Source organism: Coptis chinensis, chromosome 6, assembly GCF_015680905.1.
Source record: "Coptis chinensis isolate HL-2020 chromosome 6, ASM1568090v1, whole genome shotgun sequence".
NCBI classification, from domain to species: Eukaryota; Viridiplantae; Streptophyta; class Magnoliopsida; order Ranunculales; family Ranunculaceae; genus Coptis; species Coptis chinensis.
Genome location: NC_141461.1, coordinates 16,015,589 through 16,040,883, shown reverse-complemented (window position 1 = coordinate 16,040,883; position 25,295 = coordinate 16,015,589). Strand labels below are relative to the sequence as shown.

General features: G+C 38.3%; 2 protein-coding genes, 1 non-coding gene and 1 pseudogene across 4 annotated transcripts; 3 read left to right on the top strand and 1 right to left on the bottom strand.

The window, feature by feature from the left end:
- The first annotated feature begins 10,445 nt into the window (after positions 1-10,445).
- Positions 10,446-14,168, top strand: LOC147491751 (ALG6, ALG8 glycosyltransferase family). Its single transcript, XM_086569561.1, has 7 exons — positions 10,446-11,188; positions 11,289-11,691; positions 11,784-11,970; positions 12,063-12,170; positions 12,770-12,931; positions 13,339-13,591; positions 13,675-14,168. Exons 2-7 carry the CDS (start codon positions 11,300-11,302, stop codon positions 14,118-14,120), a joined length of 1,548 nt encoding a protein of 515 aa, XP_086425687.1. The 5' UTR covers positions 10,446-11,188; positions 11,289-11,299; the 3' UTR covers positions 14,121-14,168.
- Positions 14,169-15,091: 923 nt separating this feature from the next.
- LOC147491750 (alcohol dehydrogenase-like 7) lies at positions 15,092-18,655 on the top strand. The gene is made up of 10 exons (XM_086569562.1): positions 15,092-15,252; positions 15,346-15,482; positions 15,680-15,726; positions 16,396-16,721; positions 16,800-16,882; positions 17,080-17,155; positions 17,393-17,454; positions 17,596-17,691; positions 17,889-18,050; positions 18,476-18,655. Exons 1-10 carry the CDS (start codon positions 15,219-15,221, stop codon positions 18,590-18,592), a joined length of 1,140 nt encoding a protein of 379 aa, XP_086425688.1. The 5' UTR covers positions 15,092-15,218; the 3' UTR covers positions 18,593-18,655.
- Positions 18,656-19,012: 357 nt separating this feature from the next.
- LOC147491749 (alcohol dehydrogenase-like 7) lies at positions 19,013-23,907 on the top strand (annotated as a pseudogene). Its single transcript, XR_015200424.1, has 10 exons — positions 19,013-19,191; positions 19,309-19,441; positions 20,417-20,463; positions 21,257-21,582; positions 21,665-21,747; positions 21,944-22,019; positions 22,255-22,316; positions 22,452-22,547; positions 22,884-23,045; positions 23,666-23,907. The product of XR_015200424.1 is annotated as an alcohol dehydrogenase-like 7 (transcript).
- Positions 23,908-25,195: 1,288 nt separating this feature from the next.
- Positions 25,196-25,267, bottom strand: TRNAT-UGU (transfer RNA threonine (anticodon UGU)). Its single transcript has one exon. It is a non-coding gene; the product is annotated as a tRNA-Thr (tRNA).
- Positions 25,268-25,295: the final 28 nt, after the last annotated feature.

Here is a 25,295-nt window from a genome sequence, read left to right as displayed (position 1 = left end):
ATCTGTTGAGGGCTGAAACCATTCCAGATAGCTTGTAGATTTGTTACTTTGTAGTTGGCTCTGGCATGTCAAGGAGAGCTCGTATATGTTCTAGGTTTGCTTCAATGTGTCTTTATGAAACGAGGTAACCTAAGAACTTCCCTGATGTTACTCCGAATACACACTTGGCTGAGCTTCATCTTGTTTTGGCATAACCTTCCAAAAGCTTCTTGTAGGTGAGATATGTGATCGCCCGCCTTCTCCCTTTTAACCACCATGTCGTCTATGTAGGCTTCCATGGTGTCACCTAACAAGTCTTTGAATATTTTGGTGACCAGTCTTTGGTAGGTCGCACCTACGTTCTTCAAGCCGAATGGTAGGGCATTGTAACAGAACGTTCCTTGCTCGGTTATGAAGGATGTCTTTTTTTAATCTTCCTCTGCAAGCGGTATCTGATTATATCCGCTGTATGCATCCATAAATGATAAAAGCTCGTGACCGCAGGTTTGATCTACCAGTATGTTGATTCTTGGTAGGGGGAAGTTGTCCTTTGGGCAGTGCTTGTTGACGTTGGTGAAGTCTATGCAAAGTCGCACCTGACCATTCTTCTTTGGAACAGCTACAATGTTGGCTAGTCAGGTCGGATATTTGACCTCTCTAATGAATCCCACATTTTTTAGCTTTTCTATCTCTTCATTGATGGCCTTTTGAAATTTGAGTGCTAGTTTCCTAGGTCGTTGTTTGATAGGCTTGATAGTTGGATCTACATTTAACTTATGGCAAGCGACCTGAGGGTCGATTCCTGGCATATCGATATACGACCAAACAAAAATATCTTTATTAAGAGATAGGAATTTGACAAGCTGCTCCTTGAGCTTGGGGTCTAAATCAGCCCCTACATAAATAAACTTTGGGTCATCATCTGTGCCTAGATTAACTTTTTCTCCTGGTTCTATTTGAGCTTGTTTCCCTTTGAGCTTGTCTGCTGCAGTTGCTTGAGGGCTGGATGCTTAAGGATCTTGCTTCTTTGGGACGTCCTTGTCTTCGACAACCTGAGGCTTGGGTAAGGTCATTGTGCTGATGTGATTGCATCAGTGAGCTTCTAGTTGGTTACTTCTGAGCTCCATGATGCCTCGGGGTCTGAGGAACCGCAGGACTTGGTGCAATGTTGATGGAATTGCTTGGATCTTGTGAATCCATCTGCGTCCTAGGATGGCAGTGTAGGAGGACTTGACATCGATTACACTGGAGCGTGTTGAAGTTTTCACCATGTCCTCTTTTCCCCAATGGAGACTGGTAGGATGACATCACCAATGGCATCAGTGCGGTCTCCATTGAACCATAAAGTGGTACATTTGATTCTATCATCACCGAGTCTGCCAGGTGCATGTCCTTGTAAGTTTGATAGAAAAGTATGTCGCACGAGCTGCCTGGATTGATGAGGACTCTTTTGATTGTCCACCCGTTTATTTTGACGTGCACTACCAAGACATCATTGTGGGGTAGGCACACCTTGTCTAGATCCTCCTTAATGAATGAAATTGTTGTTGTTGTTTGAGGGTTGGTGGGATTGATCACCTCAGCTTTGTAGGAGAGGTGATAGATTTCTTGAAGCGCTCCAACTCTTCGGCGCTTTTCCCGACCTGAGGTTTCGTCATTGGAGGTGTCTGTAATCATGTTGATTACCTTTTCCTCATCATGGTTAGAGGAGTGATGTCTCCTGTTATGCCTCGATCGACCTGGTGATTTAGATTGTCGGGTCGTTCGGCACCTGCTTCTGTTGTTGGCAGCTCGTTCATGGCTACGGCTCCTGCTTCTGTGTCATTTGGCATCCAGCTTATGCCTGAGGTCGCTGTCTGGCAGGAACTCTTTCAATTTGCCCTCTTCAACCAAGTCTTGGAGGTAGTGCTTTAGGCTCTAACAATCATTGGTGTCATGGTGGTGGAGCTTGTGGAAATGTTAGTATGGACGTTCTGGAATGGTGATCACCTTGTTGATGTTGGGCTTGAAGTATGGTGTTGTATATATCTTCTTCAGGATCTGGCTTGGCGTCCTGGAGAAGTTGGAGAATTCCCTCTTTGTGTAAGAGGGTTTGTGGGAGCTGGAGCTCTTGTTGTTGTTGTTGTTGTTGTTGTTGTTGTTATTGTTCCCATAGTAGTGGATGCTCTCTTTGGGCTTTTGTTTGTCACTCACTGCCAGAACTTCTTTGCCCTTGCGTTGGGCCAACCATTCCTCGTACATGATGTACTTGTCTATTCTGTGGTACAGGTCGTCTAAGCGTTCTGGCTTGTTTCACATTAGAGACCCTGCTAGGTCGGAGTCATCCAGGAGAGCGTTGGTGAATGCATAAGTTGCAAAGCTGTCTTTTAAGCCTGGCTCCATTGAGAGGAGCTCCTTTTTGAAATGTCCTAGGAAGGCGCGGATCGTCTCGCCGTGTGCTTGCTTGAGCTGAAACAAGGAGTCCAGGTCGGCTTGCTTCTTCCTATTGTGGACGAACTCTGCTGCGAACGACTCAACTAGCTTGTCGAAGTTGCTGATTGAATCAGGAGTGAGTGTATAAAACCATTCCAAAGCTCCGTCTTTTAGGTTGGTTGGAAAAAGTTTGCACTTCAAGTAGTCGTACTCTAGAGCGCTATATAGTGTGAGGATTTGGGTGAAACGAGCTACGTGCTGGCCAGGACATGAGCTACCATCATACAGCGGGAAGTTTGGTTGGATAAACTCTGAGGGAGGCTGCTTGTCTCTGATTTCAGTTGTGATTGGTGATGCCTTGTACGTCTGAGCGATCTGGAGCGCGCTGGCCTTGTCATTCGACTTCTCCAATCTTTGTTCGAAGTCTTCTAACCTTTTATTTGTGGTGGTGGTGAGGGTTGTGGCGACGTTGTTCTCCACTGCGTATGGAGTGCCGTTGTTGGCATTGGAGGTGGCTTGTTCCCGCATCGCCTGGTTCTCTTGTTACAAGGTGAGGAAGGCTTCTTGGAGCGTCTTCACCTGATCTGCCAACATTTGAAGTGAGAGGGGGTCCATGGTGGTTTTTCTTACCAGCTTCGTGGGCTTGAGAAAAGAGTGGTTGTTCTTTTCTTAAGGAAACGAACCGGCAGACGGCGCCAATGTAGATGTTTGTTAGTTTACTAGACAATGATCTGATGATTTGTGTGATAGGGAATGGCTGCACTCTTCTTGGGATAAGAATTGCCTACGTATCAAGTTTCTTGGGGTAAACTTGAATCAAGCCTTACATAGTTTATCTCTCTCTACTTATAGATGTTTGAGCCGACTTTCCTTATTTGCTCCAGGCCATTATGAAGTGTAGATCCACCTTGTGTGCTATCTTGATAATTCGACATTACTCTGATGTTACGAAGTTAATGTCTCCTTGATTGTTGAGTTAACTGAGCTCCAGGATTGCGCTAGATGATTTGCTTCCATATATGCCTATAATTGATGCTGGGACAATATGGGTCTGGGATGTTTGGTACGTTCTGATGGACTGGTACAAGCTGATGGAGTATGACCTGGTGTGTGGACACGTGTACTGTAGTGTAGAACGGAGGGTACTTACACTATCTATAACGTTTTTTTTACTCAACTCTCTATCTCGAATGACCATATCAACAGTTGACCTTGTGATTCCACCAAATATGTTTTTCCAAGATGCATCCCTGGTGAGTCAACATTTTACCTTTGGAGAAGAATCTTCGACTTCCTCATCAGATATAACAAAAATCCTATCCATGAAGTCCACAACATAGAATTTTCCATCGCACCCCAGTGAAGGATTTCAGCTAAACCACTCCAATCTCCTCCAACACTTTTCCACCCCTTATCGCCAACTTTACAATAAAGTGAATAAACCAATGAAGATCTGCATTTACTATGAATGGCCATGGCCATGCAATATTTGCTAATTGGACTTGAAGATAACAATATCTTTTCAATAAAATAGAACTCCATCCATGTCAAATCTTGGGGGAAAATTGATGTCGTCCCATCTAAGTACACCACTTTAACCAAGAATTCTTCATCAACTTTATAAGGATTGCATGTATTCCAAAACATCATATGGGGAAAGGCGTATATAGGTGGAAGCTGCATATCAGCGTATGAGTATTAGTAAGCGGATTTTTTATATGTATGGAAGGACCTTTTTCTACGGCAATTAGCCATCCATGAGAGGATCCTTTGCAAAGTGTCAGGAGGCTATGTATAAGAAATTAATGCAGTTGTAATGGCCCACGGGTATGTTAGTTAGTGGTCCAGGTGTCAAATTGTTAGGCTGTTTGGTTTAGTATTTGAAACCAAAAGTGTATTTCGGAGATGATGGATTGAAATATATTTCCTCTATTATTGTCTTGTCTGACTTTCCATTCTCTCTGAATCCTCATTCTTCCTCTTCTTTCAACTCTATCTCTCTCATTTATTCATTTCTCCAAGTCCTATTCCACTAGGGCATGACAAAAGTGGTATCAGAGCAGTTGTATCCTTATTGAGAATATGGCAGAAGCAAGATTGAAGGAGTTACTCGAACGCAGCATCGACACAAAAATGGCGGAGTTGCACCAGAGACAAGATGGGGTGGAAGAGAAAGTTCAGATTATGCAAGGTACTTTAGAATCTATGATGTCTAATATTACTAATCAATTTTCGAAATTAAATGAGAAACTTGAAAAACAGCCAGAAAAATTTAATGATAGTAGAGATCAAAGGGGAATATTGGGTAACCCAAATGGGATTTTTGGAGCACCTAATGTCATAGAGTTAGCTAGGAGACAATGCTCAAATGGGTCTTTTGGGAACTACAAGTTACCAAGGGCAGAGTTTCCAAGGTTTAATGGTGAAGAGTCGAGGGTATGGATGAAAAAATATCAAAGGTTTTTCACGGTTAATCCAATTGTAGAGGACCAGAAAGTACTTTTTGCTTCCTTATATTTTGAAGGTAAGGTAGAAACATGGTTCCAATCCTTCTACGAAACTTATGAAGGAATAACTTGGGATGATTTTACTAAGACAATATGTGGAAGATTTTCTGATGAGAGTTATGAGAATGTAGTAGGGGAATTTAATAAATTGCAACAAATGGGTTCGGTGGCTTCATATCAGGAGAAGTTTGAAGAGTTGATGCCACTAATACTAGCTAAGAATAGAGGGTTATCTGAGGAATATTTTGTCTCAAGCTTCTTGAGCGGTCTTAAGGAAGAAATAAGGAATCATGTGCAAATGTTCAGCCCCACGACTTTAACTCATACTCTTTTGATAAGACTCCAAGAATCCACCCTTAATTCATTAGCCAAGAAAAATTATTCAAGGTCTTACTCTTCGAGTTCTAGTACAAGCTTAAACTCTAAGGCAAGCGACATCAAGCTCAACCTTCACCAAACCGTTCAAATGCCAGCGAATTCCATCGATAAAACCAACCCAAGAAACTTCTCAACAACATCAAACCCCAATAAGAATTTCCAGTTTAACACATCTTCTTTTCCACCCATTAAAAGAATAACTCCCGCTGAAATGCAATTAAGAAGAGAAAAGGGGATTTGCTACTATTGCGACGAGCGTTACTCCTTTGGTCATAGATGTAAGAAAATGAGCATCCATATGTTAGTTACCGAGGAAGAACAACAAGAAGATCATAGTAATGACAATATCGAATTTCAAGTGGAAGAGAAATCAGAAGAAATCATTGATGAAGGAGTCGACATGGCCATATCCTTACAAGCTATATCAGGCAGCGGGTGTTATCAGACCTTAATCATTCAAGGCATGGTCAAAAAGCACCCTATCACCATTCCTATTGATACAAGGAGCTCCCATAATTTTCTAGATCCCATGACTGCTAGGCAAATTGGATGTGAAGTGGTGCTTACAACAAAATTAATGGTCACTGTAGCTGATGGCAGAAAAACATGTAGCAGTGCGGTTTGCCCCAAATTCAATTGGCATATGTAAGGAGAGGAGTTTCAAGCTGAAGTAAGGTTACTGCCCTTAAGTGGCTGCGATATGGTTCTCGGGGTCCATTGGCTTAAGAGTATTAGTCCAATGACGTTGGATTTGAATGAGTTACAACTCAGTTTTGTCAAGGACAACAAAAGAATTACACTCCAAGGCAACAAGGAAGAGAGCAAGCTGCAGTTGATCAGTGGGAAAGCCTTTAAGAGGTTATACCAGAAAAGTAACTATGGGGTGATGGCTCAACTGTATACCATTTCAGACGCGTGCATACGTATAATCGTCCCTCCCCTAACTTAAATCAGTATTAGTTGAGTACAATGATGTCTTTAAGGAACTGAATGCTCTTCCACCTAAGAGAGACCAGGACCACCACATACCCCTCAAATCTGGTAGTGAGCCTGTTAATATTAGGCCTTATCGATACCTTCATGTGCACAAAGTGGAAATCGATAAAATTGTAACTGAAATGTTAGATATTGGGGTGATTAGACCTTCAAGCAGTCCTTTTGCTTCCTTGGTTATATTGGTTAAAAAGAAAGACAACTCATGGAGATTGTGCATCGACTATAAGCGGGTAAATGACCTTACCATCAAAAATAAATTCCCTATTCCCGTAATTGATTAGCTACTCGATGAGTTACATGGTGCTTGTATTTTTTCTAAACTAGATCTCAGATTGGGATTTTACCAAATAAGGGTATATGCGCCAGACATTCCAAAGACCGCATTTCATACTCATGACGGACATTATGAGTTTTTAGTCATGCCATTTGGGTTGACGAATGCTCCTGCCTCGTTTCAAGTGTTAATGAATTTTGTTTTCAAGCCTCATCTTAGAAAGTTCATCCTTATCTTTTTTGATGACATACTAATATATAGTACTTCTATGGATGAGCACAAGGAAGATTTGATGCGACAACATCAATTATATGCCAAGAGTTCGAAATGTTCTTTTGGGCAAGATAAGCTGGAATATCTTGGGCATATTATTTCTAAGCAAGGTGTATCTGCTGATAAGTCAAAAGTGGAAGCTATGGTCAATTGGCCTTTACCTAAGACTGTAAAAGGATTGAGGGGATTTTTGGGTTTGACTGGATATTATAGGAAGTTTGTTCGAGGGTATGGTATCATCAGTAAACCACTAACTGAGATGTTGAGGAAGGACTAGTTTAAATGGACTCCAGCAGCTGCAGATGCCTTCAACTATTTGAAACAAGCAATGGTTTCTACACCTGTCCTCACTCTCCCAAATTTCAACAGGCCATTTGTGTTAGAAACTGATGCGAGCAAAGATGGCATAGGCGCATTTCTTATGCAAGATGGTAGACCCTTAGCATTTTTTAGCAAGGCTCTTCCCCCTCGCAAGTTGGTGATAGGATTATATACTAAAAGCATTACTTTTGTATTAACTCTAATTCTTTATATTTTGAATGAGAATCACATGGGCAAATGTTATGCATATTATATATGTTATTAGTTATATGCATGTGTCTAATACTTTATGTTGTAGATGATATAGTGTGAACACACAGAAGATCATATCATCGCATCTTTATAAAGTATAAGTAATCGCTCACAATCTAGATGGATTTAGACAAACCATTGGTATGCGGTTGTAGTATAATCACGGTATTATTCTATCTTGACTATAGGATTACACTAGTACACTTTTGTGTGTATTGAACAAGACCAAGTGAGGTTGTTTCTCCTTATACTGACTATATAAGAGAACAAACGCCTCTGTTATTATGGATGCTTGTCCTCCTAATCCGGATATAATAACAGGCACTTACATGCATTGTACATTGCTTTAAATCATCAATGAGTGACATTCATTTGTGAATTAACAAACTTGATGGATTGGGTAATGACATTGTATGTAAGGTATGCTGTTGATTATAGAAGGAATCCGTGTCCCGCAAGAAGTCGGGTTGATGATGTCCCCTTAAGGAGCTCAAAAAAATTGTCATGTAAACCTTGCAGGTGGATTTATTCCGACATGACAATGAGGTTGAGTGGTACTACTCAAGGACAAAAGATGTTGATTAATGTAGTTGTCAGTAACTTGACTTAATCAATGGACATTCGATATTTTAAACACGAGGAGATCAACGAGCATATAATATGGAGCCCATAAATGCTGACACGTAATTTGGGATTAGGGCGGTAGTGCAACAATGACCTTTAGTGGAATAAGTCATTTGTTGACGGACTTGGGCCATGTGTTCTGGGCGAACATGGGAAGCCCAAGCCCGTCAGGAGGCCCAACCCTAATTTCTCTTCATGGTCCCTGTTGTAGCCTATAAATAGAATAATCTCTCTCTGGCCGAAATTCACTATAATTCATCTGAACATAAAAAGAGGCAAGAAAAGATAGATCCAAAATTGGATCTAGCTTTGTGAGAAAGAAGGGGATTGGTAGATCGTTGTCCACACAACGTCCAATCTATTATAAAGGAATACAACAGAAGATCAAGGAGTTGATTGTTGATTCAGATTCATAAAGCTTGGATTCTCAAAGTTATCAAAACCGGATCTAAAAGGTATGTTCTCTATCCAAATCGTAAGAACCCATTAATTCCGCTGCACGTGGTTCTCGCGGTTTGTAGAAATATTGATTCTGAAAATAACGGTTCCTACAGTTGGGTCTCTCGACATATGGAAAGGAATTGTGGGCAATAGTTTTTGCCGTAGAAAAATGGAGGACCTATCTGTTTGATAACCACTTTGTGATCAAAACAGACCACCAAAGCTTAAAGTATTTGCTCGAGCAGCGACTCTCTTCTATGTTACAGCAAAAATGGTTGACAAAACTATTGGGCCTTGACTATGAAATAGTCTACAAAAAGGGGGTTGATAATAAGGTGGCAGATGCTTTATCAAGAATACCAGAAGAAGAAGGCAGTTTCCACAATCTTTCTACACTCCAATCATCTTGGTTAACCGAAGTACAAAAGAGTTTGGAAGGGAACGAATTAGCTGAACAGTTGGTAACTCAATTAGCAAGTAAGCAACCCTCACGATGTCTCTGATTATTCTTTCAGGAACGGAACATTGCGATTTCAGGGCAAGTTGTTTATTGGGGATAATGGAAGTTTGAGGAAGCGAATTATAGAGGAATTACATTCTTCGGGTACAGGTGGACACTCTGGCAGAAAAGCAACCATTAAAAGGGTAGAGCAGTTTTTCTCTTGGCCTACTCTCAAACAGGATGTGAATACTGTTGCAGCTTGCGAGGTGTGTCAGCGTAATAAAGGTGAACATATCCCATACCCTAGCCTTTTACAACCTCTACCCATCCCTACCCAACCATGGCAAGATATCTCCATGGACTTCATTGGAGGTTTTCCAAATTCAACCTCCAAGAATACTATTTTTGTGGTAATTGACCGAATGATGAAATATGGCCATTTTATAGCTATCACCCATCCTTATACTGCTAACACAATCGCCCAAAATTTCTTTGATCAGATCCATAAGCTTCATGGCCTTCCTACCACCATAGTTTCAGATCAAGATACCATCTTCCTTAGCCAATTTTGGACTCACTTGTTCAAGTTAGTTGGTACTAAATTACATCATTCCACTTCCTATCATCCCCAATCCGATGGCCAAACAGAATGGTTAAACCAATGCCTTGAGAATTACCTCTGTTGCATGACTAGTGATTGCCTTACCCAATGGGCAAAATGGTTGTCTTTAGCAGAATGGTGGTACAACACAAGTTACCACACCACTCTACTGACTACTCCATTATATTTGAAGCTCTCTATGTCTATCCACCCCCTCATTTAGCTATTCCCCAACAACTAGCTACCCGTAACCCAGAAGTTCATCAGTTTTTGGAGGAGCGAAAGTCTACAATGCAGTTACTACGGGAACGACTTCAGCAAGCCCAACAACGAATGAAGTTTTATGCTGATAAGCACAGAACTGAACAGGTTTTTGCAGTAGGGGATTGGGTGTATTTGAGGTTGCAGCCTTATAGACAAACTATGGCTAACGAAACCTCAAACTTGCACCAAAATATTTTGGCCCATACAAAATTATTGAGAAAATTGGTTCAGTAGCATACAAGTTAGACTTGCCTGTAACTTCAGCTGTTCATCCAGTTTTCCATGTGTCCTTGTTGAGGAAAAAAATTGGTGAAGATGTTAACCCTGTGCTACAATTACCTCCCACCAATGATCAAGGTCAGTTCTTGGTGGAACCTATTGCTGTATTGGATCGAAGGATGGTTCAAAGAAGGGATCTAGCAGTGACTCAAGTCTTAGTTCAATGGTTTAATACACAGCCTGCTGATGCAACTTGGGAAGACTACGATAAGGTTCTTCGCAATTTCCAAACTTTGATCCTTGAGGACAAGGATCTTTTGAAGAAGAGTGCTATGTCAGGAGGCTATGTATAAGAAATTAGTGCAGTTGTAATGGCCCACGTGTCTGTTAGTTAGTGGTCGAGGTGTCAAATTGTTAGGCTGTTTGGTTTAGTATTTGAAACCAAAAGTGTATTTCGGAGACGATGGATTGAAATATATTTCCTCTATTATTGCCTTGTCTGACTTTCCCTTCTCTCTTAATCCTCATTCTTCCTCTTCCTTCAACTCTATCTCTCTCATTTATTCATTTCTCCAAGTCCTATTCCACTAGGGCATGACACAAAGCTTACTTTGCTGCTCAGGGACTTCTACCTTATAAACCTCACCTTCTCCCACAAAGAGACTGAAAATATCTATTTTGTCGCATCGTAGCATCAGGTATCAGGTATGGTAGGCTGCAAGGTACCTTTGTTCGTATTTTTTGGTATGGTGGATCTCCATGACGTGCAGACTGAACGCAACCGACTGTAATCAGAATACGAAGTAATTCGCGACACTATTTCTTCTATTAATTCTCGTCTGACCAATTATTTTCCATGGCCTATCACTACTAAAAACAAAGGAGGAGAAAGTGAATATATTGTTAAGTTGAGAGAGAGAACAAAATAGTTAAGTTGCTCCAATGCTCCCCACTCCCGAGCAAACGTTCACAATTAAAACTTCTAAATAAAATAGCTTGTATGCCAAGCATCCTTTGAACAAGAACACCCGTCGGAAGCGTTGGTGGGCTATTTTGGAGACCACATGGAACCGACTAGCCCATAAAAGTGGGGCTTTGGGATGGGTTGGAGGCCTGGTAAAACAATGGAGTTTAACATTACTAACCAATTTTGATTTCGTTCCGTTCCGTTACCCAACTTCCTCCTTTCCAATTATATATCTCAGGTACACTCTATACATCCATTTTTCTTTATACATTTTTTTTTCGTCCTATTTTTTGGTATTGTAACTTATTGAATTATTTCGATCACGTGATATGGTATAGATCTTGAGAAGATGGAGAAAAAGAGAGGGAAGAAGAAATTTATAAAAGATAATGGTGATGATTTGTGGTGGCAGCTGAAAAGTGGAAAGGTTGCTTCAGTTTTATGCGTTAGTGTTTTTGCAATATTAGTTAGAGTGCTGGTGTCTATGCACCCTTACTCTGGGGCTGGAGATGCACCAAAGTATGGAGATTACGAGGCACAAAGACATTGGATGGAGATAACTCTTAACACTCCAATCAAGGAATGGTATCGGAACACCACGTCCAACAACCTTAGCTATTGGGGTCTTGATTATCCCCCTCTCACAGCTTACCAGAGCTATGCTCATTCTCTCGTGCTCCATTATTTCCATCCTGACTCGGTTGCCCTTTACGCGTCAAGGGGCCATGAGTCCTCTCTTGGGTGGGTAACAAAATGCCAAGTGATCGTATACTCTTTTTTACATTATATTAATCGACTTGTTATTTGAACACTTTTCCTTTGTTTTTGTGCAGGAAACTTCTTATGAGGTGGACAGTTTTGTCTTCGGACATGTTCATCTTCTTTCCAGCTGCAATCTATTTCCTAACTGTCTACTATGCTAGTCATGGTAGTAGTAGTCGTAAAGAAGACTTAGCTTGGCACCTTGCTATGATTTTACTGAACCCTTGCCTGGTACTAATTGACCATGGCCATTTTCAGGTGCAATGTTAATCTATTCCTTGTTCTATGTATTATATGAATAATTCATATGCAAATGTGCAATAGATTTTCTTATGTTAGTTTCTTATCAGTATAATTGCATCAACTTGGGCCTTACTGTTGGAGCTGTTGCTGCAATTTTCTCTAAGAATGATTTGGTAGCTTGCGTCCTCTTCAGTCTCGCACTTAACCATAAACAGGTTAGTGTCTTTAAACAGATGCTGAACAATTTCTTCCTTAGATCTTATTAACTTTCCAATCATTATGTTATGGGGATGATGCTTTTAAAGACCAATTTAATTGTCGTCCTTGTTGATCTGAAGGAAAATGCACAAAGGGAACAACAATGTTGATTCTTTTTTTCTTCACGCTACCTTATAAAGTGAGCAAGAGTTGAGGAAAACACTTCTTGTGTGTGTAACCTCTGCTGATCATCAAGATTTTATATTAAAAGATGCTAGGACTCTAGGTTAAGCAATTAGGTTGTCTTTCTTTGACAACCTAATTAGCTCCAGATGGCTGATTATTTTGATATTATAGGCAGTCCATGTTAAGGTTGAACCCCACAATAGGTGTTTAACTACATTTGCTCATGTGATCCTCTCGACAAATGAAGGAAATTACTTTTTGACACGATTTAATATAAGAGCATAGAAATAGATTTTTCAGGTCTTGGAAACGTTCAGAACCATGCATGCAGTCATAATCAATAATCAATATGTAGGTGAATTTATAGGATTTCTGAATTATACTTTATCGGTATCTTGTCTCATATATAGGGCATTGTTTTTCGCTGCAGATGAGTTTATATTTTGCACCGGCATTTTTTGCCCATCTCTTTGGGAAGTGCCTCAGACATCAGAATCCATTTCTCAGGGTCTCAAAACTCGGGTTGGTGGTTTTGGGAACATTCATTGTTATATGGTGGCCATATCTCTATTCAGTAAATTCAGTGATGGAGGTAAAGTAACAGTTTCTCGTGCTAGCTAGATGTCGTATCGTATCTTCTTCGCCACTCACTCTGTCAACAAGTTGCGGTTTTAACCATTCATAATGGATCATAGTTGAACAGTATTCAGGGAATCCTCCAAACTTGATGCATGGTTATGAAGGGAAAAAACTAAAAAATAAAATAAAATAAAATGATCTAACAATTTGGTTTACCTAGTTCTCGCTCTGTTCCCTTTGCTTTTTCGTTCTAAGCTTTTACTCTACTTGTCACACTGAGGACAACCATTTTTCCTTGGAATTAATGTTCGGATACCTTAGTTATTGGAAATTACGGGTCTCACAAAAGAATAACACTGATTGAGCATTTAGAAGGATGAACAGTTTTGTGGTCTTAATTTTTCTGAATGGATTCTACAGGTTCTGTCTCGCCTTGCTCCTTTTGAGAGGGGGATATATGAGGATTATGTGGCTAACTTCTGGTGTACTAGTTCTATCATTATAAAGTGGAAGAGATTGTTCACTACACAATCTTTGAAGCTCTTCAGTCTTACAGCGACAGTGCTGTCTGCTCTGCCTTCAATGATTCAGCAGATTAGGACACCCAGCGACAGGGGATTCCTATATGCAATGTTCAATAGTTCATTTGCATTTTACCTATTTTCATTTCAAGGTATTTACATCTGCTTTAATGTATACACTTTTCTACTTTGTTATGTTGTTGTTTCGTTTTTTAACTGGAAGGCCTTCTGGCAGTTCATGAAAAGTCTATTCTGCTGCCTCTACTACCAGCAAGCCTTTTGGCTCTAGAAGAGCCTTTGCTGTTTAAGTGGTTGACATGCTTTGCCTTGTTCTCCATGTACCCTCTTCTTTGCCGTGACCAGCTGATGTTACCATATATGGCGCTACTAGTTCTCTTCATTCTGATGTATCATTCTCCTAGCAGAAAACGAGTCTCCAGTCATGGAGATACCTCCAGTGGATGGAAAAAGTTTGTGATGCCTTTGCTTGTCGTATGCAGTTTGGTACTCCATTTCATTTATTTGGCTCTGAATCCCCCTGAAAAATATCCTTACCTTTTTGAAGCTATGATTATGCTTCTCTGTAGCTCGCAATTTGTATTTTTAGCTGCTTACGCCAACATGAAACAGTGGAAGCTTGGTTGCCCTGCTAGTATAGAAAATGTAAAGAAAGTCCAATAATCTTTATTTTCAGGTATTCATCAATTTAAATACTTCCATTGAAACACGTATCTTAGGTGCAACTTTTTCTGCTACATCATATGGCTGTGTAGCAAATTTTCCCTATCTCATATTTTTACCAAAATGTTGTTTTCTGCGTTGCTGTGATGACAGGCATAGACTGCAAATTAACCATTAGGAAATTTGAGCAAGAACTTGCTGGGGATATTTGTTTTCATGGTTACTTATGTGGTTTGAAATTTTGAGCTTTTGTATTATGTATACATGACTCGTGGTGTTCTGTCATAACATCTTCGGTTCATCCCTATCTGTTTAGTCAAGAATTCCAGATGTTCTGTCAGAATTAGAGCAGACCATGCACTGTTATTTCTGAAGTGGCTAGTGGTTAGCTCACCGTTTTCTCCATCATTGGTTGGAGAAACCTTATTCACATAGTACTATAGTAGTATAGGTTTAAATTTTAAAGCTCTACAGTCTACACTATTTTAGTATTTGAAGAGGAAGCTGTTTAAAGCTCCGAAGTGAGATTTTAGTATTTTACCTCATTTTTTACTTGGCAATACTCTGAAGTCCTGAACCAATCTAGATGATTAAATCTCAAGGTTCATAGTTCTGTTTTCTCTATCATCTATTCATCTGTGTACTGGTCGCATATTGGTGACAGGAATTGTCAGATCCAAATTGTTGTCGTTTTTGTTGATAGGCATATTGAATTATTAAGAAGCAGACAAACCGAAAGGGCATTATGACTCTAATAATTATCAACCCAGCGCATTAAAATAAAGTTTTAACTTAGCTTTTCTCTCTAACACAAGTCACCAGCACCCAGTTATTATCGCAATGCAGTAGCCAGTAAAACTACCTGATTGACATTGGCTTGACACATGAGGAAGTTTCGACGAGTGGGTAAAGGATTTCTAAGCCCATATATTTGTTATTGCCCAATAATGAGACCCGCCAAAAAAATGATAACATAACATAAAAGTAAAGAAAGCAATGAGCAACTGTTGTTCACTAATCACTATCATTGCAAGAAGTCAAGCACTTACTACAAACTGTGATTCTGTGAAGCTAAACAAACTCTTCTACTTTTAGACCATGGAAACTCAAGGAAAGCCTATTCGATGTAGAGGTAATACTAGAACACCCAAGTCCCAACACACTTCTCTTTCATTTCTTTTTCTTATGTTTGATTTATTGATTATATTGAGAAAAATGGTTACAGCTGCTGTATGTAGAAAAGCTGGAGAAGCTTTGAAAATAGAAGAAGTGATAGTGGCCCCACCAAAAGCTAGGGAAGTAAGGATTAAGATTATATGTACTTCTCTTTGTCAAAGCGATGTCATGGTCTGGAAATTGGAAGTAAGAATCACTACTTCTCCCAACCACTGTCTATAATTCTATCATACCATCGAGTCCACCCAGTCAGGTTTCTGTTTGTACTATACTCATTTAGGCATTCAGCTGTTTTAACTCAACAAGATGCATGGACCTTGAAGTCCTCGCCAATCGGTATTAAGTTCACGTATTTAATCATTATATACTTGGAATTATTGTAGGGTCCTCCGGGAATTTATCCAAGGATATTCGGTCATGAGGCTATCGGGTAATTTCGGTACACCATCAAGTGTTTCAGTTAAATTATATTTGATATACTCTTAGCATTATTATTTTTAGAACTTATTCTATTGTCCAACAAGGTTCAACGCAATTCGTTCTTATTGGAGCCTGGAGGAATCCGTTCTAATAGTTTTGATATCTGGGACATTGATCACTCTTATGTTGATCGCTATGCCTAGATTTGAGAAATGGGTTAATTTTTTTATGATACTTACTATATTTATGTTGCATTTATTCATGCAAGTCCACTTAATATTCAGTGATAATTGTGGATAAAAAATATTATTCAACCACTTGTTATAAGACCTGGCTCTTCACATGAAAGTGCTGGGCCTATGTCGTAATTTGAAATAGGATAAGCTATTGCTGGTCAAGAGCCTTGACCCAATAGCATTTATGTTAGAACTACTTTGTCTTGCTTTTGTTTGAGTCTGTGTGTCAAAGAGAATATAAATATCACATTTTCTTTCAGTATGCAACCTGTAACCTGTTTGTGTGTAAGTTAGTTCTTAGGAATGGTCCTATTCAAGTTTATATAATTAAAATATTTGAATTTGGATGTCTAGAAACTTATATATATAAGATAAATCATGATACTTTAGCACAACAAACCAACCAAAATTTCTTATTTATTATTCCTTTGTTAATTGATTAGAGTCGTGGAGAGCTTAGGGGAGAACGTAAGTGAAGTAAAAGAAGGTGATACTGTGGTTCCAACATTTATACCGGATTGTCAAGAGTGCAAAGACTGTCTGTCAGAAAAGAGCAACCTATGTTCTAAGTTCCCTTTTAGTATCTCTCCTTGGATGCCTAGAGACGGGACAAGCAGATTCACAGACACTAAAGGGGAGGTGGTGTACCATTTTATAAACGTATCAAGTTTTAGTGAATATACTGTGGTTGATGTTGCACATTTGACTAAGATCGACCCATCAGTCCCTCCAAATAGGGCATGCCTCCTTAGTTGTGGAGTATCAACAGGTAACAAGGAGTCTGTTTGGAAGAAAATAGATCTGATAGCGTGTGAACTACCATTAATTTCTTATAAATTGTCTGCAGGTGTGGGGGCTGCTTGCAAAACTGCTAAGGTAGAAGCGGGATCTACTGTCGCTATATTCGGGATAGGAGCCATTGGACTGGCGGTATGTTGATTCTTAGTAGCAATGGCTTTGACATATCTTTCAATCGAGCAAATCAGACCCTCGCATCTTCATTAGTGAGGTGTAACAGAGAAAAGTATTGTTCTTATTGCATTCCAGTAGAGATATTAGGAATTACTTCAAGTAATACACAAATGTCCTATCACCAAAAAGACGGTCCTATAAGTTTATTGTAACAGGTTGCAGAGGGAGCAAGGCTTTGTGGAGCTGCTAGAATTATTGGCGTGGACTTAAATCCGGATAAATTTGAACTTGGTATGGATTCATCTTGACTTGTTTTCTCTGATGGATTTTAGGCATTTAGGAACATGAAAAACTTAGCATGTCTTGGTTGTACAATTAATCAACTGACACAACTTCATCCAAAAGAATAAAATCATATTGACTGGTTGACTAACTGACTATAGGTTCATCTATCAGCCATTTTTCTTTATTAACAATGACTTTATCTTTTTCTGAACCATTTACCTTTCATACCGCTGGGTCCTGCAGGAAAGAAATTTGGAGTCACAGACTTTATTAACCCAAGAGATTGTACTAATAAACTTAGCGAGGTAATATTTTGCAAACTTGACAATATTACATTGAAATAACTTGGTTTTTGGAGCTACAAATTGATTACCTTCTCTATATGTAGAAAATAAAATAAAATAAAAAATAGTTGAAGCAAAATATTCACTATTTGTGTTAAGCAGGTCATTAATGAAATGACTGATGGGGGTGCAGACTATTGCTTTGAATGTGTTGGATCAGGATCATTGGTGCAGGAAGCATTTGCTTGCTGCCGAAAGGTATTACTTCATATCTTGTATTTGCACCTGCTTCGAAACTGTAACTTGAAACCTTTTGCTGTACATAAGATAATGACAGATTGTGCGATTCATTTCTTTGGAATCGTTAAAGTTGAAGTATTGTGTCCCATATGAGAGCATGAAAGATCTGAGAGAAGGTTTTAATTTAATAGATGGATCTTTTATCAAAATTGCAGGGTTGGGGCAAAACTATTATACTGGGAGTGGACACAAAATCACAACTAAGCTTCACTTCATATGAGATCCTTCACAGCGGCAAACGTCTCATGGGATCCTTCTTTGGAAATTACAAACCTAAATCTGATATTCCCGTTCTCCTAGAACGCTACATAAACAAGGTATTCCTAATACTGGCCCAATTGGTTATCTTCTTCACATGGTAACTTAGATTATACTGTGATGCGGTTAGTACACTGACTCTTCAATGCAAATCTTGTCTCATAACTGTATCGTTTTAGATACAATGGACGTTGTAGTTCTACGAATTACATTCTGTGAATTGGGTTATGTTTAAGCTGGTAACACTACCAGGCAGTATCTTAGTTGTGGTTCCCCTTGGTCTCCTTCTTAGTCAATATGGAGTACATAAGAAACAAATTATTTGCCAACTTTTTCTTCTTAGTGTTAAACAAAATATGCTCAAGAAGGATGTCTGTAACATTACTGTGTATTATTTGTTTGAATGACTATAATGAACCTCGAAAAGCTTCATTGCTTCATCTATATTTCTTCTTTTTCTTGATAATCGTATTGTATTCAACAGGAGCTTAATTTGGATGATTTTGTCACTCATGAAGTGGGTTTTGAAGATATCAACAAAGCTTTTGATTTGCTACTGGCTGGGAAGAGCCTTAGATGTGTCATTTGGATGGATAAATGATTGTTTTCAACTTGTTCTCAGTTGTCTTTTATTTTATAAATTTCTTTTGCATTGGGACTGTTATTTATCCTCTTTTGAGTACCTTATGACCTTTGTTGCTTCTTGATTTCCAGTTTTTTACTGATAAATTTCCATAGTGTCTCTCTGTTACTGTTATCTTATATTAGCTGGCTCCTTAACTGGCTCAGCCATGTATTTTGTTTCTATTCGGAAATGATGCAAGGAGCATAGTGCCCAAGGAACACAATTTTTTCACCATCTTTGTTTGCATCTTTTTAGGATCTAGTTGGTAAGTAGATATACGCATAATCCCAATCCAAATTAGATACAGATTGCTTATGCATAATCATAATCCAAATCAAATACAGATTTTATTGCTTTAGGATTTAGTTGGTAAGTGGATAAATGCATAATCCTAATCCAAATCAGATACAGAATTTATTGCTTACTAAGACAAAAAAGAGGTATAGTCACATGGTTGGAGCTGATCATTCTCCTATTGAAAGGCCCACATTTCCACAACATTGACAATCTGAGAAAGCAGCGAATGCGAGGAACTTAGAACATGGAAACTGAAGGAAAGCCTATTAGATGTAGAGGTATCATTAGAACACCCAGCACACTTCTTTATCTTTAGTCAAGATTTAGCTTACTTTTTATGAACTTTGATTTGAAAGGTTTTCTCAATTTATTTATAAATAGATCTATCTTTACAGCTGCCGTGTGTAGAAAAGCTGGAGAAGCTTTGAAAATTGAAGGATTGTGGCTCCACCAAAAGCTAGGGAAGTAAGGATTAAGGTTATCTGCAGTTCTCTGTGCCACAGTGATGTCACTTTGTGGAAATTGGAAGTAAGTATTACTACACTTGATCTCTATTTGTATTCTGTTTGCTTTTTGCCCCCACAATCTGAAACCAGATCAACATGCATGAACTGTGGTGGTTTTAAAGTTGGATGTCAGTCCTAATGGACTGGTAAATTTTGGCCTGGATTGAACTAGTACCTGCCTCTGGATGCATGAAGGATGGGCTAAATGGTGACCAAAAGGAAGGATAATTGTGAAGGATAGTTGACTGTTAAAATCTTCTCTTCAAATTTAATATGCCCCCCTCCCTCCCCCAAAACCAACAATATCTGACAAATATGACTCGCCTCTGGAAATGAAGGTCAACACACATTGACTGGTCCATTCCGTGTTACATGCCATATTACCCTATGTTACATGGACATGCCATATTTCAAAATAAACCATATCAGACACACACAGACACATATTGTATGTTATATACCTCAGTTTTTTATATTTCGCCGACACTTTGTATCCGTGTCAATGTACCTTAGGTCATGCCCTATGCAAATAGGGACCCACAATAATCCTTCCTTTCGAAGGATTAAGATATCTAATCAGAAGGTACTAGCAGCGCAGGTAGCGTGCATTTGGTTTTGATATTGAATAAATACATCTTTCGATTAAGAAAAAAAAAAACACTTCTCTGATTATCAAAATGTTTCTATCACCAAATTATTCTGATTTTTGTGATTTATTGTTAATTTGATCAAAGTAGGCAAATCGAGATAATCGTAGACAGACCCCAATTTATTATAATGTGTACACAAAAGCTCATCTAAACACACCATTAGTTTGATGCAATTATACCAAATGATATATGATCATTATATGGCTATCAAAAAATTTAATTTTTCGAAGCTTGGTAAGATAACTATAATTTGGAATGTGTGAGCTTAGACACCCACAATACCATGCATTCAGATTCTGTTGTCTTAGATATATATCTTTACTCATTATATACTTGTTCTGTGGTAGGATCCTCCAGCCATATTTCCAAGGATCTTTGGTCATGAGGTTATCAGGTAATTGCATAACACAATTGTTAGGTTTAAATACTTGCTCTACTTTCACCCTCGTAGTTTTCAGAATTTTGTTCTTGCATCATAGTTCTTAGAACTAGTTTTTATATTGGGGCTTGAAGCAACTGTAGCAAACCATCATTTACACTAGACGCATGCCTGCATTAGTTTTAGATTTGATTTTTGGAACATTCATCACACTGTTATGTGCCAGGATGTGAGCAATATTCTATTTTTAAACTACTGTTCTATTGTAATCACATTGCAGTGAGAGTATAAAGTACGTAAATTTGTTTTGGTCAGATCATACACTACCTATTCAACAATTCATCTAATCATGACTTCTGTTAAAAAAATCTAGAGTGCCTCACCTTCGGTCTTGTATGTTTTTATTAGTTTAAGCCTTTAAGGCTCCATCTTGTCTAGGGTATAGCTTATACCACCTTATAAAAACTCCAGGACGTAGCTTATATGTAAATTGCAGACCTTATGAATTATTAGGGAAAATTCTGCATGTATCTCATCTCCTTCTACTAACTCTGTGGCAGTCCCATTCACATGTCTGAGCCCAGAAATTGAGATTCCTTGCTGTAATTTAAACCATGGACCCTGAGGGAAAGCTGCTTACAGCTTATCCTAACGTGGCAGAAGTCAACAAGCAAGAAAATAAATAAATGAAGTGAAGTTTTGCAAGTGATTCCGCCTAACATCAGAACTTAAATTAGATAAACCGTCATACTTCCGCTCAATGAACCACTAACATTCCATGTTTATGATTATCCTCTATGTTTATTAGAATCGTGGAGAGCTTGGGGGAGAATGTAAATGAAGTTAAGAAAGGCGACATTGTAATCCCAACTGTAATAGCAGATTGTGGAGAGTGCAAAGACTGTTAGTCAGAGAAGAGCAACCAATGCTCAAATCTTCCTTTTAATATCTCTCCTTGGATGCCTAGAGATGGGACAAGCAGATTCACAGACACTAAAGGAGACGTGTTATACCATTTTGTAAATGTATCAAGTTTTAGTGAATATACTGTGGTAGACATTGCTCATTTGACGAAGATCGATCCTTCCGTCCCTCCAAATAAGGCATGCCTTGTTAGTTGCGGTATCCCAACAGGTAATTAAGATTATTGTCAGCAAGTAAACATATCCAACGGTTTAAACTACCATTAAGTTCCTCTCCTTCCAATTGTCTGCAGGTGTTGGGGCTGCTTGCAAAACTGCCAAGGTAGAAGCAGGATCTACTGTGGCTATATTTGGGATGGGATCCATTGGACTGGTGGTACGTTATTTCTGCATAGCAATCGCTTTCACATATCTTTTAACCAAGTAAATGTGACATTTTCATTAATGAAATATAAAAGAAAAAAGGTACTGTTATGTTATGTTCAAGAAGTACCAAGAGAAGGAAGTACTGCAAGCAATGCACAGACTTCATATCATAGAACACGTGACCTACTATACTTCTGTTGTGACAGATTGCAGAGGGAGCAAGGCTTTGTGGAGCTAGTAGAATTATTGGTGTGGATTTGAATTCGGATAAGTTCGAGCTTGGTATGTCACTTTTGGCCGTGTTTTCTCTGATGGATTGTAGGCCTTTGAGAACATGGGAATCAAGTTATATTATAGCTTCTTTTCTAGTTTATATACCTAGTCATGATTGATACGAATCAACTAACCACTACTCTACACAGTAGGAATAGTAATATTGAATCATGCAATTTTCTCGATTGGCCATGACTTTATTTTTTTCTGAACCTTATACCTTCCTTAATTTTTGGTCATGCAGGGAAGAAATTTGGAGTCACAGACTTCGTTAATCCAAGAGATTATACAAATAAACCGAGTGAGGTAAAGTTTCAAGTTTTACAGTATTACAGTATTACAACGAAATAAATTTGTTTCTTAGTAGCTGTAAGTCAAATTTCTCAAGATCTAGACTTGAAAAGAAACTGAAGAAAAATGTTCACTACTTGTGTTTGGCAGGTCATTAATGAAATGACAGTTGGGGGTGTTGATTATTGCTTTGAATGTGTTGGATCAGCAGCACTGGTGCATGAAGCATTTGCTTGTTGCCGAAAGGTATTCCAGTATTCCTTCATGTCTTGTACCCGCACCTACATCATGAAGGAGATATTCAGTTATATTAGAACCATTTATAATCTATTGCTTTAAATGGTGATTAGATAACTACATCTTGAAATATATTCTTGTTCTGGTCAGTGGTCACACATAGTTACACCGTCAAGATTTCCAATTGCAACTTGACGCCCTTTTTGTACATTATAATATTATATAGTGGCAAGATCGTTTCATTTTTCATCTTACAAGCATGAATCCTGTGTACAATATGCGGGCATGAATAATTATAGAGAAAAAGGTGTTGAGTATGATTTGAATTCTTCGTTGAAATTGCAGGGTTGGGGCAAAACTATAGTATTGGGAGTGGACACAAAATCTGATTTAGTCTTCCCTTCCTACGAGATGCTTCAAAGCAGAAAAAGTGTGATGGGATCCCTCTTTGGAAATTGCAAACCTAAATCTGATCTTCGTGTTCTCCTACAATGCTATATGAACAAGGTATTGTAATATACTGGCCTGAATGTTATCTTCTTCAATAGGTTACTTTGGCTTATTTTAGGTTGCAGTTAATATAGGACATTGCCTCTTCAAGCTACGAAGATCAAAGATAGGAAATATGCATTTAGAAGGAAAAGAATAGTAGGTTCAGAATTCAGAAAGATTAGTTTGTATTGTATTGCATATACTACTGTATCTGAAAACAGTCAGTTACCATGTTTCTTTGTTTAAATCCCCTTGTGACCAACTGCACCCTTCTGGTGTGCATATAAGAAATAAGATGAAGAATATCATTCTGCTCTAAGATATCCAACATTGTCTGTGTTACCTCAAGCTGGAACTAATTGTGGTTGTGCTTTAGTTCTCATTAGTATCAAATTTTCAGCAGGCACCATTGCACCCAATTATTAGGTTTCCAGTGCACCTCAATAAACTTTTCAGACAAGACGTAACTGTATACTGGTTTTTTTGGTATTTAAATAAGCCTAAAGAAACTGTCAGTTTCGTTTATCAGAAAAATTGATGCCAAGAAATCATTTTATAAGGATGGGCATAAAATGGTTAAAAATCTTCTTTTGCTTCAAATGTAAATACTAATTTTAGAATATGGTTTCTTCCAGGAGCTTAATTTGGATGACTTTGTTACTCATGAAGTTGATTTTGAAGACATCAACAAAGCTTTTGATCTGCTCCTTGCTGGGAAGAGCCTTCGATGTGTCATTTGGATGGATAAATGAGTCTTTTCTACTTATCCTCTATCCTCTATTTATTTTGCTCTTTTTTCTTACCAGTTATCCTCATTATGTACCTGAATCACCTTATGGAACTTATGGTCTTAATAATATCCTTTTTCTTGCATAAATTTCTTATTCCATGTCTTGTGAGTGTTTAGTTTTATTTTGATTGCAAATAGCACGAGCAAAAGCTAGACTTATTACAATTATAAAAAAAAAAGAAAAAAAAGAAGCTAGACTTATTACTTATCAGAACTTATTACAATTATCAAAAAAAAAGAAAAAAAAAGAAGCTAGACTTATTACTTATCAGAATATCTCTGATATATGCTATGACTCTCATATTTTGGTGAAAATATAAAATTGCAATAAGATACCAATGTAGGCAAGGATTCTGCTTCAGTATTGAACCACTGACGCCTGATTTACATTTAGGGGTCAGCTTACCGTTAGGAGAACTCTGGACTCGAATACAAAACAAATCCATACAAAGTTTGTCGAGGTTTTCTATACTTTGAAGAGTATACAAAGATATCTCTTAGAATTGCTCGTTCAGTTGCCTGTATGGGAGCATAAGTAATCTGATTCAGGGTAGATGCCAAGTCAGTCTTCTTGTTGTCATAGAGCTTCCATACTCCAACCAGTGTGATTGCTCCATTTCCAGGATTCGGGATTTTCCATAGACCACGTCACCATCCAATTAGCAAACAAAAGCAAGATTGTTAATTTTACTCACAAATTCACAATGGTCTATTGGCCCAACATATAGAAAATTACTTGGATCCTATGGAGTTAATAATAGTGATAGCATCTGCTTCTGTTCAACTTGATGCCAACAACGCTCTGAACAACAATAAACTTCCCGAACTCAGCCTTCTTGCAAGGTCATTAGATCCCATCATATGACTATATGAGAATGCTATCTCTCTAGCTTAGCCAATATAGTTCTTGTTTTCTCCAACTTCATCAGATTCAGTGAACATCAGTAGGCAGTTACTTCTTTCCTGAACAGGTATACAAAATAATCCTAGCACCTTAAAAGTGAGCACGATCAACGGATCATTCTGGCCAGAAATGAGATATTATCAATAGATTCATCACCTTATTAGTTGACTATAAATATATTTTCGAACTAACCATTCTATATTACAAGCTTAGAATACAAGTGATTAACTAATTAATTATAGAAGAAAATATGTGAAGATTGTTCTTTGATATATATATATATATATATTAAGGTCTGGTTTTTTGTGGAGATAATCTTCCCACCATGAAGATTATTCTCACAAAAAATTATAATATTTGGATATGTCTAACTATGTAAAAATTAGTGTTTATTTTTGACATAGGCTAAATATATTCAATTGTCGATTTCTGAATGTGTGAACTCTGAACACCTATTAGCTGAAAAAAAAGTGCCTCCACGCAGGATCGAACTACGGACCTTCAGTTTACAAGACTGACGCTCTACCACTGAGCTATGAAGGCCAGTTTGATAGCAACCATTACCAATATA

Bases quoted from the DNA above. Each gene is read 5' to 3' on its own strand.
- LOC147491751 (XM_086569561.1), top strand. From the start codon at position 11,300: ATGGAGAAAAAGAGAGGGAAGAAGAAATTTATAAAAGATAATGGTGAT. The intron at 11,971-12,062 runs GTGCAATGTTAA...GTTTCTTATCAG, and splicing joins TTGACCATGGCCATTTTCAG to TATAATTGCATCAACTTGGG. The intron at 12,932-13,338 runs GTAAAGTAACAG...TGGATTCTACAG, and splicing joins CAGTAAATTCAGTGATGGAG to GTTCTGTCTCGCCTTGCTCC.
- LOC147491750 (XM_086569562.1), top strand. From the start codon at position 15,219: ATGGAAACTCAAGGAAAGCCTATTCGATGTAGAG. The intron at 17,455-17,595 runs GTAATATTTTGC...TGTGTTAAGCAG, and splicing joins GTACTAATAAACTTAGCGAG to GTCATTAATGAAATGACTGA. The intron at 17,692-17,888 runs GTATTACTTCAT...TCAAAATTGCAG, and splicing joins CATTTGCTTGCTGCCGAAAG to GGTTGGGGCAAAACTATTAT.